The sequence below is a fragment of the Phodopus roborovskii genome, unplaced genomic scaffold (genome assembly GCF_943737965.1).
Source record: "Phodopus roborovskii unplaced genomic scaffold, PHOROB, whole genome shotgun sequence".
NCBI classification, from domain to species: domain Eukaryota; kingdom Metazoa; phylum Chordata; class Mammalia; order Rodentia; family Cricetidae; genus Phodopus; species Phodopus roborovskii.
Window position 1 is genome coordinate 3,722,501 of NW_026126469.1, and position 14,597 is coordinate 3,737,097.

Consider the following 14,597-nt stretch of genomic DNA (forward strand, 5'->3'; position numbering starts at 1 on the left):
ATCCTGTGACACAGTCAGACTGCCCTCTTGGGACTCAACTGCCAGCAAAGGCGTGACAGGGTAATCCCTCTCTTTCCCTCCTCCTTTCCCTCTCCTGCTCTCCATCCTCCTCCTCTCCATCTTTCCCTCTGTTGTAGTTTGAATGAGATGTCCCCCATAAGGCATTTGAATACTTGGTCCCCAGTTGGTGGGACTGTTTGGGAAGGATTAGGAGGTATAGCCTCGAAGGAGGTGTGCCACTGGGGGCTGGCTTTGAGGTTTCAAAAGCCCACTCCATTTCCAGTTAACTTTTTCTCTTTGTTTCCAGTTTGTATCTCAAAATATGAGCTCTCACCTACTGCTCCAATGTCATATCTGCCTACTGCCATGCTCCCCTCTTGATGGTTGGTCATGGTGTCTAATCACTATTACAGGCAGGATATTTGATCACACAATGAACCTGAGATTGCATTATTTACTGGAAAAATCTGCTTCTAGTTGTGGTGTGGCTCAGGCAGGCCTAGCACAAACTTTTTAGTCCAGGAGCTTTCTGCTTGAATACTGTAAACAGGATTAAATAAAACCAACCTATGTCAAGAGGTGGAGCAAGCAACCAGTTGCCAGGAAATAACCACAGAGAGTAAGAGGAAATCAGGAGAGATGCACAGGAAGTAGAAGGGAGGAGGAACATCTGGTTGGCGGATATTTGAGAAACTTCCAAACAGGGCTTTTTTTCTTGGACAGTGATGGAGGAGGAAGCAGCTGGGTGCTTTCTCTGCCTCTAGCAGGTTTTCACCCCAGTGTCTGGCTCCTGAGTCTTTACTGATTGGTAGAATGATAGAGACTTAGTTTAAAACAACATATCAGGACAATAGAACAGTAACTAGTCACCCCGTCCCCTTCCCTACTCTGCCATCCCCATCTTCCTCCCTCCTCATTCCCTTTTTCTTCTATGTGAAGGTGGAGTTCAGGGACCCATGCACACTGGATATGCTACAACTCACCTGATCCCAAATTTTTAAGGATTTGTGTAGGAAAAACAAGAGAGCCTTCATGTAGTAATGGTTGATAGATACAGTTTAACTTTTAAACTTAAATACATTAAATATTGTTTCATAATGAGAGGAGAGAATTTAATTAGATTTAAAAACAAAAAAACAAAAAAAGCTTAGGCCCAGGATTATACAGTCAGGTATCTGGAGAAACTTCATTCAATCAAGTGGTCTAACTGTGGAGTTAAGGAACAGTGTGTAGACGGCCATCCCTTGTCATGTCTTCATTCTCAGTCAAGCCTGAGAGCAGCCATGATACCAAGTATACTACTATTTGGCTTCACCTTATCCTGATGCAGGTAGAGGGGGAGGCAGTGGGCCCAGGAAGACTCTGGTTGTCTTCTGTCAGTGACCTAGGGTCAATCACCTAACTTGTTTTAGTCCACTCTTCCTTTGTGAGGTGGGAGAAAAGTGTCTCTCACAGGGGTTGAATAACTCCCAAGGATCTGTGCGGGAGGAATGACCTACAAGTTAGGTCATTCTGTGTAAAACTAGAATGGGCCTTCTAGCTTCAGCCTCCGGTCCACACTCAGCCACACTTTGAGACCTGTTGCACTCCAGGACCTATGCCAGGTATTTTGTATCCTGAGCCACTAGCCTGGTAGCTTAACGGCCTTGGGGGAACCTGCCAGTGACTGTGTGGTAGACGACTTCCCCTGCACACTAACAGAATGTTTCCAGGTCTGTGAGTCTGGAGAGGGCAGCCCAGGCCTTAGAAAGAGCTCCCTCACCAGGCATTCCCATGGAGCTTGGCACTGCCAACCATTGTGAAGCAGGAATAGCTGACTAGGAGTGTTTGTAAAAGGACAAGACCCTATTTCATAATATCAATAAAATAAAAGTATACTTCCCCAGAAATATACTTGTCCTATTTGGTATGAACAATGGTAGTTTTTAGATATCCAGAGAAAATCCTGATGCCACACCCCCCACCAGGCCTTTCCAGCACTGAGCTGCCTTGGACTTGGTGCTGGCAAATGGCAGGGTTGTGTCTTGGCTGCTGCTAATGGGCTCACAGCATACTTCTTTTGCTTTCAGAAGTGACTGGAGAAGCTCGTCCTTACCATGGGAAGGAGACCTTGGACCTGTGGCAGGGGCGGACCAGAGGAGGTGACCCCACACACTTCCACACAGTGAACATGGCTCAGCCTGTCCGCTTCAGCAGTAAGTTGCGGACCTGCCCTGAGTTAGCCCACCTTGAGTGTGCAGCCTCAGTTAGCCCTGGCTCTCTTCAGGCTGCTGCTGGGGAGATAGGTTTACAAAGCAGCCCTGGAAGATGTTGGGAGAACATGAGTGAGGCTGCATGTGAGAGTGCATAGCTATAGCATGCAAGCGGCCTCCCTCTTTTAGTGCTTAGTCAGTGAATGATCTGTGACAATACTTCTGAAGGAGCATAACAAGGCTGAAGAAAAGTAAACATAGTTTAAAATGCCCCCGCCCTGCACAGCCTTGCTAAGGTGACTTATGGCAGAAGGACTGGTGTTTAATGTGCTTCTGAAGGACATAGGGATCTGTTTTCTGTGTTAACTCTTAGCCCCAGCCTCAACATGGGAGCTGACTCTGAGGCACTGTGCACTCAGCCTCTGCCTGCAGCCTGTGCTGACCATCACCAAACCTGCATCTTGCCTGCAGCCTGAGCTGACCATCACCAAACCTAGATCTTGGCCACCAAGCTACAGAGACTGCTGAGCCCAACACAGTGCAGTGAGGAGCCCTGGAAAGTCAACCACTTTCCAGGCTCCCAGCACCTCACAGCACACACCAGCCTTGCATCGAGTCATAGTTCTTAGTCTGAGTGAAGATAGGAAACGTACCCAGGCATCTGAGCTGTCCCTCAGGAAGTATGTCCTGTGTATACTGAGCCATACTGTCCCTTCCAGGAGGATCCACATCCCTATGCACTCAGCATGCTTATCTGAGGCTTGGACAGTGACCAGATACTGCTATCTCGCTGCCATCCTTGCACACAGTATTGTCAACATGTGGCTCTGTTATTAAGTCAGTCACACATACTTTAAATCTAAACATGAATCGGGCTGGTGAGATGGCTCAGCAGTTAAGAGCATTGGCTGTTCATTCCAGGGCCATGTGTTTAATTACCAGCACTCATATGGTGGCTCACAAGGAAGCAAACCATACACATAGATGAAAATAAAAACATGGGCATAAACCCCTAATAAGTTTTACCAGTTTCATGGCATGTGGGTACATTTTTAAATAGCATCTTTTGACAACTGACATAGCTAAGAGTGTAGGAGGGTACTCTAGCCAGGTAGGTGTTGGTTGGTGCACACCCTTAATCCCAACACTTGGGAGGCAGAGGCAGGCAGATCTCTGTGAGTTCCAGGCCAGCCTAGTCTACATGGAGGCTTTCAGGCCAGCCAGAGCTACATAGTGAAACTGTCTCCAAATAGAAACAGAATTGACAGTGAATCTAGAGGAAAGAGAAAGGGTTTTTGTTTTAGTTTTGGTTTGGTTTTTCGAAACATGGTTTCTCTGTAGCTTTGGAGCCTATCCTGGAACCTGCTCTGTAGACCAGGCTGGCCTCGAACTCACAGATATCCACATGCCTCTGACTCCCAAGGGTTGGGATTAAAGGTATGTGCCAACACCACCCATCGAGAAAGGGGGTGTATTAGATTGGCTTACAGGCTGTGGTCCAGCTAGTTCAGCAATGGCTGTCTACCAATGGAAGGTCCAAGAATCCAGTAGTTGTTCAGTCCATGAGGCTGGATGCTATAATGCCAGTGTAGGAAAGGACTTGTCAGCAAGAGCTAAGGCAAACAGGCAGAGAGTGGCTTAAATTATTTAATTAGGAAAGAAAGCCCACACTTGGGTTTTAGTGAATTCCAGGTTTAGTCAAGTTGACAACCAACAATAGCATCAGAGCACAAACATTTGAATGAATGCTCAAGATCTATGGAGCAGATCGATAAAGTGTAAAGTGCCAATACTTCCCATGCCTAAGGGGCACATGAACCATCCGAGAATGAGAAAATGCTGGAGGTGTCCTGGGGATAGGGCTCTCACTACCTCAGCCTCACCAGCTTGGCAAAGCTGTGTCTCCTTTTCTCATCTATGAGAGGCATGTTTGGACCCTCTGAAATTAGATTTATGGAGCTGTTTTAGGGGAATGCTGGTTGGCCCCTTACTGAAAATACCTTTGAACAGAAAAGAGACATGGGGCTTGCTGGCAGCAGAGGCCAGAAACTGACAGTTCTGGTGTTTTGCTTACTCCTAGGGCCTCCCTGAGACTAATTTTCTGCTTTGTTAACCAGATATAAGCAGAGAATGAACTGTTAGAGAAATTATCTCGCAACTGTTGTTGACTACTAAGGAGGTTGAAGAAGCATGAAGAAGCATTGAGGGGCCTTGAATACATGTATACCCTAGGTTGGATTGTGCTTTTTAGAAGGACCTGAGCATTTGGGCCAATGTGACCCATCTTGGGGCTGGGAGCTTATCGCTGTAAGTGAAACCACAGTGGAACCTACCGACCTAGACACTCTGGGTAGAAAGATTTATTGAGCATCCACCCATCCACCTGCCAAGGTTCTCTCTCTCAGTGGGGACAGAGAGAAGAAGAAAATGGAGGAAAGACAAGCAGATTATTTGACTGTCAGGATGGGGATTCTTGAACTGACACAATGTCTAGATTGCATAGGTGCCCTTGCCTGGGGTAGTTGGTGATTCTGAGGTGTATCTGTTGTTGATATAGCACATGTAATTTCAGTTTTGAAGTCAGGATCCTAATTTGGGGGACAACTCCCCTTCCGTTCTCCATGCTTCCTAGGGAAATGCCCAACTGGGTGGCACCACTATGAAGGCACAGCCAGCTGCTACCGGGTCTACCTCAGTGGAGAGAACTATTGGGACGCTGCACAGACCTGCCAGCGTGTGAACGGCTCGCTCGCCACTTTCTCCACTGACCAGGAGCTGCGCTTCGTTCTGGCACAGGAATGGGACCAGCCAGAGCGGAGCTTCGGCTGGAAAGACCAACGCAAGTGAGTCCCAGGATTCAGAGTCTGTTTACTGCCGAGCACTCACTGGCAGCCCCCCTTGGGGAAGGCAGTCCCCATCAGTAGAAGCAGGTAGAGATCCAGGGGCTTAGTTTGGCATCAAGATGACATTTGAGGGCTTGTGAAAAAACAAGGAGTACAGGGGCCCCATTGCTGCTTTGTGGGATCATGGACCAGTCTCTTTCACTGGTTCCTTCTGTGGATACAGCTGCACTTGATGACTATGGCCAGGTTGTGCTAGTCTGAATCCCAGTGGGCTGCTCAGTGGGTTTCTGGGCATAAGAAGGGTACTCAGGGGGATGGGAGTGCTTTCTGATAGGTAAGCCTGTCAGCTCTGCTGGGTGCTGCCTGTGGCTCTGCTCAGTCTTTCTCAGACACCTTAGGCTTCCTAGTGCTGATACATGTGACAGTTGATGAGCTCAGGGGCATGTGCCAGGCCTTGCTTAGGCAGTCTGCCTAGAACCTGCCTCCTGAACTGCAGGCCCTGCTCATGTAGAGGAAGCAGAAAAGTAGCAGCCAACTCAAAGGCTCGGTATCTATGGGGCTTTTGTTTAGGGTACAGCAATGCACCGAAATTCTCAGGGTGCTACCTCTAGAAGCAATACCATGTGTCCCATCTGTGCTGTGTTGGAATTGGCAGCCAGTTGTCTCCTCTCCTCTAGAAGGGAGCACAGTGTTCACTGCCAGTCACTTGCTGCCTCCTAATAATGGCACAGCTCCATTCTACCAGGGGAGCATGATGACCTAAGGCAGGTAGCCAGAGGGCCATTTCAAGATAAGCTACAGTTATGTCATGTGTGGCAAACCAGAACACTGTGCTGTTTCTTATGTGCAGCTGCAGTGTTGGATAAATAACTCATCTGCCCTGGGCCTCACAAGAACACCCTGTGTACATGTGTACATAACCTGCATTGCTCACAGCAGTTTTTACTCTCGGTGTGGGCTGCAGTGGCATGGTGCTTCAAGTGGTATCAGATCTGTAGGAGTACATCTCTAGAACTGGAACTGGAGAGCTAAGGCAAGGTGAGAAGGCTCAGAACTGTTAGGTGCTTGTAGCATTCAGTCAGGTCCATGTGCAGGTGCCTCAGTGTTTGGTGACACAGATTGGGGACGTGCTGCAGGCTTGAAAGAGGCTAAGCAGAAAGCAGTGAATGTGGTAATGTATGTTCACAGTTCTATATCCTCAGAATTGTGTTTCTATGACAGTATATCCAAGGTCATCCTGGCTTTGAATATGAAAGTTTTACACCATCAGCTAAAAAGAACAGGCTTGGTGGGATACCAGATGTAAAACTTTCTGAGCTGTGAGTTTGTTTAGAAAATGGATTTTATTAAAATTGAAAGGAAAACTTTAATGATTCATGTAAATAGATTTTCTTTGGGCACCATCTCACAAAAAACAACAGACTTAGGAATAATTATGAATGCTCAGCCTATAGCTTAGGCTTGCCCACTAACTCTTATAACTTAAATTAACCCATTTCTATTCGTCTACATGTTTCCTTGTGACTTGCAGCTTTTACCTCCTGCATTCCTGTTCTCTCTGGTCCTGCTAACAACTCCTCCTTTCTTTCCAGAACTCTGTCTGTCCAGAAGTCCTGCCTATACCTTCTGCCTTGCTATTGGCCATTTAGCTCTTTATTAAACCAATCACTGTGACACATCTTCACACAGTGTAAAGGAATAGTCCACAACAGATTCATTTTAGAATTTTACTTTTTTAGAGGTCAGTATAACTACGAAAGCATGTACACAGGACTGATAACTGAGTGGCAGAGACATAAATGAACGATACTCTGGGTGTAGTGGCACATGCCTGTAATTCCAGCTACTTAGGTTGAGCCAGTAGGGTCAAAGCTCAGTGCAAGTCTATCCCAAAATAAATAATGGTATAGGAGTAGAGTGTTTGCCTTGCTCTTGGGACCAAAAGATCAATTAATGTTCTCAGTTCCATTAAATACATCCCGTCAATGGCTCATTTGCCCCGTTGCTGAGGTTTCTCTCTGTCCTGCAGGCTGTGGGTTGGTTATCAGTATATCATCACTGGGCGGAATCATTCCTTAGAAGGTCGCTGGGAAGTGGCATTCAAAGGTAAGCATTCTCATATGTTAAGTGTGAAATGGAACCACCCTGACTCAAGACATTGCCAGAGTCTCCCTGCCTGCCTCCACCTAGTGGTTACTTGATTTGCAAGGCCACAGGGGTTGCAGAGAGGGCACCCTGGGCCAGCATACTGCCTACCAGTCAGGCCCTGTTTGTTTCTGGGATCTCCTCTGGAGCTGTACAGCCTTTAGCTCTTGGTAGTCCTCCAGCCCCATGGTTGGTGTCATGTCCAGTTAACACCAGGACCCCCTTGAGTGTATGACAAACTGCTAAAGGTTGGACATGTCTATCCTCACCTTTATTCTCCACAGGCTCCTCAGAAGTGTTTCTGCCTCCAGATCCCATCTTTGCCTCAGCCATGTCTGAGAGTGACAATGTGTTCTGCGCCCAGCTCCAGTGTTTCCACTTTCCTACACTGAGGCACCATGACCTCCATAGCTGGCATGCCGAGAGCTGCTCTGAGAAGTCTTCGTTTCTGTGTAAAAGAAGTGAGTGCTGGAGGTCAGCCTCCGGTGTGCTCTGACCCTGTGGTGCTCTCACATGCCTCCACCCAGCTGGCCTCTAGCTGTGTGGCCTGGGCAGCCATAGGTGTTCTTGACCCCCTGACCACAATTTCTGCTTTATTGGCTTCAGTGTTCCTCAGAGATTAGGGGAGGGCAGTGACCTCAGGATTTGCCAATCCTGCGGCAGCTCTGCATCCCCCAGGGCCTTGGTAATTTTGCAGCTGGATATCCCCTTTGACCCTGTCTTATCTGTGTCTCCTCAACCCTCTGCCACCCACATTTGACGTCCCTTGTAGGGTAGCACACCAAGCCAAGTTGGGACACCCCCCCCATCCTCAGGATAGGAAGGGGTGAAGAGGAAGATTGGTCTTGGTTTGCTGACAGTCGCTGAAGTGATGGTTGAAATGAGGCGTGTCCTCAGTTCTGGCCTTGTGAACTAGCTGTTCTCCTTTGTTGATGTGTTGGCGCCCCTCCTCCCCTGCTGTGTCACTGTCAGTCTGTGTCAGCATCATGCTGCCAGGGAACAGGTTAGACTGGACCTCAACATCTGGCATGTATTTCCCCCTCTCTCTCTCTCTGACTATTGATCTTCTGGGCCTTTTTCTCTTCTACACAAATTTTAGAGTTTTTTGTTTTTCTTATTAGTTCTTTTAGTATGGGATCCTTTTAGATATCTCATGGACAGTTTTGGAACTTTGAAACCTTGCACCAGATTTCTTGAGCTCTTCTTGCTGAGGTCTCCAGTACGGACGGTATGGCGTTGATTAGGAATTCTAAGAATGCATTTAGTGTGTCAGCATCAAGCTTAATGCTTTCTACAGGATTTTAAAATGTATCTTTGGGAGTAAAGGAATTGCATTTCTGTTTCTACTTTTCCAGGAATATTCATTCATGCCACCAAAAATGCTGAGTTTTACTACAGAGTTTTTTCTGGTTTTCAAAATTAATGTAGGTTTTTCTACTTTAATCTCATCACTTTGTTCATTTTTTGTTAGGCTGCCTTTTTTGATCTAGGTTTTCACTGTGTTGCTCATGCTCATCTTGAACACCTGTGCTCCAGTAACTGTCTTCACCCTCCTGGGCAGCTGGGACCTCAGGCACTCACTATCATATTTGCTGTTTAACCACCCTTGTGGGGTTTTTGTATTTCACATTGCTGAATTTCATTTGTTGATACAAATTTTCATTTGTCTTAACATTTGTTTTAACTCTTAAGAGGTGAGCCTGGCCTGGTACATTCCTTTTCTGTACTCTCCTTGGCTCATATTTTTGTTTTTTAAATGTAATTCAGTTTTAAGATTATTCTTGCAACTTATCTTCATAATACAGATATCATAAAATGCAAGAAAATTAGCTTTCCACAATATGTGAGTGGTTGGTGCTAAGAAATATCCCTAAGGTCCATGAGATGGCTCTGCAGGTAAAGGTGCTTGCCAGACACTGAGCTCCATGCCCAGAACCTGGCTGGTGTGAGGAGAGAACCTCCCTCACCCTGTCTTTTGACAAGCACACATGCACCATTTTTGTGTGATCGCATGTGCGCGTGCGCACACGCACACACATATACACACACACACACAAACACATACACACACTAGTAAATGTAACTTGAAATTGTAAAGGTTTTTCAAATACAAATGACAATCAAATAAAGATCCAGTTATCAAGATGAAAATTACTTAGCATATTAAAAGTTAACAATAATTTGTATAGCCCTTATAAAAAAGTCAAATTCTGCTGTGCCTGGTGGCACACACCATTAATCCCAATACCGCTGGGAAGTCAGAGGCAGGTATGTCTCTTAAATTGTAGACCAACCAGAACTAATATTAAGACCCTTCCTCAAAACAAATAAATAAATGAATAAATGAATGAATAAGCATTTGCCTTCGTTAGGAAGGTGTTGGGTTTTGATTATACTGATTTTGGCAGCCAGGTTGTTTTAAATATGAAATGACATTGTAGTGCTAGTCCAACCAACAGTGTTAACTATGCAAGTAATCAAGAGACATCCAGGAGACTAGCTTCTTAGCTCCTAAAGCACTTGCAAAGAAAACCCTTGGTGGGCTAGGGAGAGGGGGTGGGCAGCTGGAGAGGGGGGTGGGCATTTGGGGAGGGGATAAGTAACTAGGGACAGGGGTCAGCCAGGGAGGAAATGGGGTGGCTAGGGAGAGGGGTGGGCAGCTGGGGAAGAGTGGGTACTGCTGGAGATATAACTGAAATAGAGAGTACTTGGTGGCCAGGTATGTCTATTGAATTCTTTTCCTTGGCCTTTTTTTTTTTTTTTTTTCATCAAAAGATAAAAAGTGTGGAATATATAACAACCCTGCACTGCCTGCTCAGCAGTTGTCCAACTCAGACATCACCAAACTATCTGCACATTGATAAATCCCATTAATCTTGGAAAGTTCACTTATCTACTAAAATATGAAGTCACAAAAAGAACTGAAACACACTGTTTACATGATGGACGTAAGATTTAAATGTGAATCTGAAGTTATACATAACCATTTTATCTCTTGTCTCACTAAATATTCCTGTGTGATCATGTTTGTTTTTACTATTTCTCAGCAGAGTTAAAATCTCAACAGCAGCCACCCAGATACAACATCTCATCAGAAAGATTGTCTCTCTTCTGTTTCCCTAACCTTCCTAAGTATATAGTCAGTTTTATAACATGACCAGATACTAGGTCGTTGATGACAAGCTAGGTCCAGATTTATTACAAACCCTTCGTGGTGTGACATAGTTGGTGGAACCCAAGTATAGAAGCCTGCATCAGTCCTCCGAGCAGATTGTACACACTTCCTGTGTGTGACAGTTTACTACTGCTCTGACCTTCAACCTCTGCCTTGCATCTAAAAGTCCCTGAACATGGCTCAGGGAAATACTCTCACAGGGAGGACATCTGACCCCAGTGGGCAGTACTCAATTATTTCATCTATGACTTCCAAGATAGGCTGTGCAAAGTCAAACTTAGGGTGAAAAAAGATTTTGAAGGGCTGGAGACATGGCTCAGTGGTTAAGAACCATGTGCAATTCACAGTAGCCATGTTGGGAAACTCACAGCCACCTGTAACTCCAGCTACAGGGAACCTAATGCTCTCTTCTGACTTCCATGGGCACCCACACACACATGAACATACCTACCCACAGATATACACACGTACATATAATTAAAGATACTTTTTTTTTTTTAATTTTATGTTCCAAGAATCCCTTTCAGTGAGTGTCACTAGAAAGGTTATTTTTGTTTATAAACATGTTTGTGTGTCATGCATTTTTGTGCACACATGTCTCCACCCTCAGGAGTGGAGCTCCTGGAACAACCCTCAGGAGTGAGCTGGTTTTCTTCCACCATGTGGTTTCTAGAGATTGATCACAGACCATCAGGTTTGGAAGACAGAAGCCATTCCCAAGATTCTCTTCCTTTATGTTTGTTTGTTTGTTTGTTTGTTTGAGACAGGGTTTCTGGGTAGCTTTGGAGCATGTCTGTAACTCAATCTATAGACTAGACTGGCCTCAAGCTCACAGCAATCTGCCTGTCTCTGCCTCACCAGTGCTGGGATTAAAGGTGAGCGCCACCACCACCTGGCAAATGAGTTTGAAGGCTGAGGGGACCAGTCCCACTTTTTATTAATTAATTGACTTGTTTATTTATTGGTTTCTTTGTGTAGCTTTGGCTGTCCTAGAACTCTGTAGGCCAGGCTGGCCTCATAGAGATCTGCCTGCTTCTGCCTCTGGAGTGTTAGGATTAAAGGCGTGTACCACCACAGCCTAGCTGTCCATTTTTTTCTAGCAGGTTGACTGCAGCGTACTGTCTAATTCATTCCAAATGGTCAGCATCACAGTAGTTAGTTCTCTCGCCAGGTCTGGGTGGTAGCTGGAGTACTTTTTGACTACCATAGCAGTTGGCATGAATTTTTCCCCATCTCTCAGTAGTTGTTGAATGAAATATGTAATCTTGTCGTGTGATTAGAATGTTTAACACAGTTGCCCGTTACATGCCTTGAACCTCTGCAGTGATGTGGATGGCTCCTTCTCCACTCTTGTACAGTTCCCATCAATGCCCATTCTGCTCATCCACAGTTGTTGAATGTAGCTAAAATGAGAGCATCCTGCATAAGCTTGGAGTAGTAAAAGACTCAGCTGTTAGTGCAGCAGTATATCCTTTTCCCTGGAGTCGGCAGAGGAGATTTAACAACAACAAAAAAAAAAACAGAAGAAATGGTCTTCAGGCTCTGCCCCTAGTGGTTAAGGATCACATACCCCTTGCTATCAGACCGAAGTCTATATTTGTAACATGGCAGGGTGGCCACTTTATTGAGTGTGTGGGTTTTTAAATGACTCATCATCTCCCTTTAAGTTTTGATCACCTGCTTGTGCTGCGTCCTCAGCAGCAGCACAGAAGAGACAGTGAACTGTGGCTGTTTCCAGCTCTCCCTGCTGTTGTATGCCTGCCACCATCTGCTGTGCTAGCCAAGGCCAAAGCTTGAGAGCTCTCTGACCATCTGCAGACAGGCACCCTCTGGGGTAGGGAGCTGGGAAGGAAGCAATAGCATGAGAGCAGCAGGTGGGGTCAGCAGCTACCACTTCCATTGCCCAGGCAAACAGACTGGCTTGACCTTGTATCAGTGTTTATATTCATTTTATAAAATATATTGGGAAGTAGTCCCATACTGTTCTTTAAATCTGGAGGTGTTGACAGTAACCTTATCTTTGAGTGTTTGCTAGACATGACCTTAAAGTACCATCTGCACTGTGAGGGGAAAGCAGGGGTTAGTAACCTTGGGTAACATTAGATATAATTTCAAACTTAGAGAAAAAAATTACAAAGACAGTGTAATGTACTGCCTCATTCCCTTGATGGTACACACCTGTATTTGTCTTACCAATTCAACGTCTGTTCAAAATTAGAGATGCTGTGGACTCATAGCAATACAGTGTGTTTACTAAGAACAAATACACATTCTTGTATAACTGTCAACTTCAGGATATTTCATTTGACAGTAACACTGTACCATCATTAACAGTCTATTCTAGTTTTGTTAGTGGTTCCAGTGACGGCCTTTTATAGCTGATTTTCTGCAGTCCGGAACTACACACTGCACCTGACTTCCATGTCCCTTGGTCTCATTTCTGTCCTTGAGTCTGAATCACCCTTACCCTTCTTCTGTCAGACATATTTAAGAGCCTGTTGAGGGGCTGCTTGCTTTACTCTTTTTGTCTGTGCCTTGCATTTCTAGGATTCCTGCTTGGTCTTTCCGTTTCTTGACTAACTTCCATTTGTGATGGTTTGAATAAGAACTGCTCCCATAGGCTCATGTAATTGAATGCTTAGTTGCCAGGGACTGGCACTGCTTGAAAGGATTAGAAGAATTAGGAGGTGTGTCTCTAGGGGTGGGCTTTGAGGTTTCAAAAGCCCAAGCCAGACCTCTCTCTCTCTCTCTCTCTCTCTCTCTCTCTCTCTCTCTCTCTCTCTCTCTCTCTCTCTCTCCTCTCATGTAGCTCTCAGCTACTGCTCTTGTCTGTCACCATGCCCTCTGACATGATGATAATAGACTAAACCTCTGAAACTAAGTAAACCCCCTACTAAATGCTTTCTTTTATGAGTAGTAAGACGCCATGTGATGTTGTGTGTGGCTGCCTTTGCCATTAGAACCTTTATTGTATGGGCCATTGACATTTGTGGTCTCTGTGGAGTGGCTCTTTGTTCTCTGTCATAACTGGTGTTTTTCCTTCATTTTTCATTCATGAATGGTAGTAGCCATGGGTGCTTGCAGCTTGGTCAGTGGTGAAGGAGATCCTTTATCCCACAGGAAGATAGGACTAGCTATCTTACCACACTGCAGCCTTCCTGTTCTGTCTGCTTCATCATCCATATTTGGTCTGCCTTTGAGCTGCCTCAGAGACCGATTGACAGAACATCCCAGTGATAGTCATCTGTGACAGCTTGTAGCCTGCTAGTGACAGGGCTGCTGTTCTGATTCTGCATCAGTCCTCAGGACCCTGAGTCTCTAGGAAGTAACTTTCACCATTGTCTATTCCAGTGGGGCTGGCTCTAGCCTGGCATCTTTAGGGAGCTTGAAGGGTTCTACAGCACAATTCAGTGCCTGATAAGGGTCAGACTACTTGGCTAGTTGTATGAGGAGCATATTGGCCTTATGTTTTGTTTTGTTTTGTTTTGTTTTTTTCTTTTTGCAGACTGAGTTGAGAATACAGATAGAACGTATAGTTAGCTGTGTTAGCCAGGGTTCTTTGAGGGAACAGAACTGGTAGAATTAACACATATATGAAAAGGTATTTATTAGAACTGACTTAAGGATACTGTCTGAATAGTTAGTTCAGCAGTGGCTGTGTAACCCTGGGAAGGCCTAGAATCCCCTAGTTGTTCAGTCCACAAGGCTGTCTATAGCTCGGCAGTCCCAGTCTGTCAGTGGAGTCTTGGAGGGTTCCTAGAGAGCACCTGGTATCAGTCTATGTTGGAATGCTGAAGGAGAGTAAGGACAAGCAGGCAGTGTTTCCTTCTTCCATGTCCTTTTATTTTGCCTGCAAGATTTAAGGTGGGTCTTCAAGCTTCAAATAGTTGATACATTCACATTGACAAACAAGATTAGCCATCACATTGGCGGTCATTGACTAGATTCCAGCTGCCCTGGCTGGTTACTGCTTAGGTGGCTGAGTCAATGGCCTGTGTTGATGCCTAACCATTTTGGGATACTTAATGGTATCCTGTAGTTCTATGGCTTCTGTTTCTTTCTTTCTTTCTTTCTTCCTTTTTTTTTTTTTTTTTTTTTTTTTTTCCCTCATTGTTGTAGCATAGAATGTTCTGTTTCTTCCCCTGAACAACGGTGGCCACGTGGGTGATCCCAGTCCTAACTGAGTAGAGCTGTAAGATTGCCAAAGTTTCTTTGTAGATACCCCCATGCCATCTGGAAAAT

General features: G+C 45.3%; 1 protein-coding gene across 3 annotated transcripts in view; it reads left to right on the forward strand.

The window, feature by feature from the left end:
• The window catches only part of Dgcr2 (DiGeorge syndrome critical region gene 2), a 61,570-nt gene that overhangs the window by 36,198 nt on the left and 10,775 nt on the right, over window positions 1-14,597 (forward strand). For 2 of the 3 annotated variants that reach the window (XM_051191064.1, XM_051191062.1), the window contains exons 3-6: window positions 2,070-2,195; window positions 4,816-5,035; window positions 7,065-7,141; window positions 7,465-7,641. In XM_051191064.1, the coding sequence (XP_051047021.1) occupies window positions 2,171-2,195; window positions 4,816-5,035; window positions 7,065-7,141; window positions 7,465-7,641 (499 nt within the window). In that variant the 5' untranslated portion in view covers window positions 2,070-2,170. The remainder of the gene's footprint in view (window positions 1-2,069; window positions 2,196-4,815; window positions 5,036-7,064; window positions 7,142-7,464; window positions 7,642-14,597) is intronic. The other variant, XM_051191063.1, reaches the window with a different exon arrangement.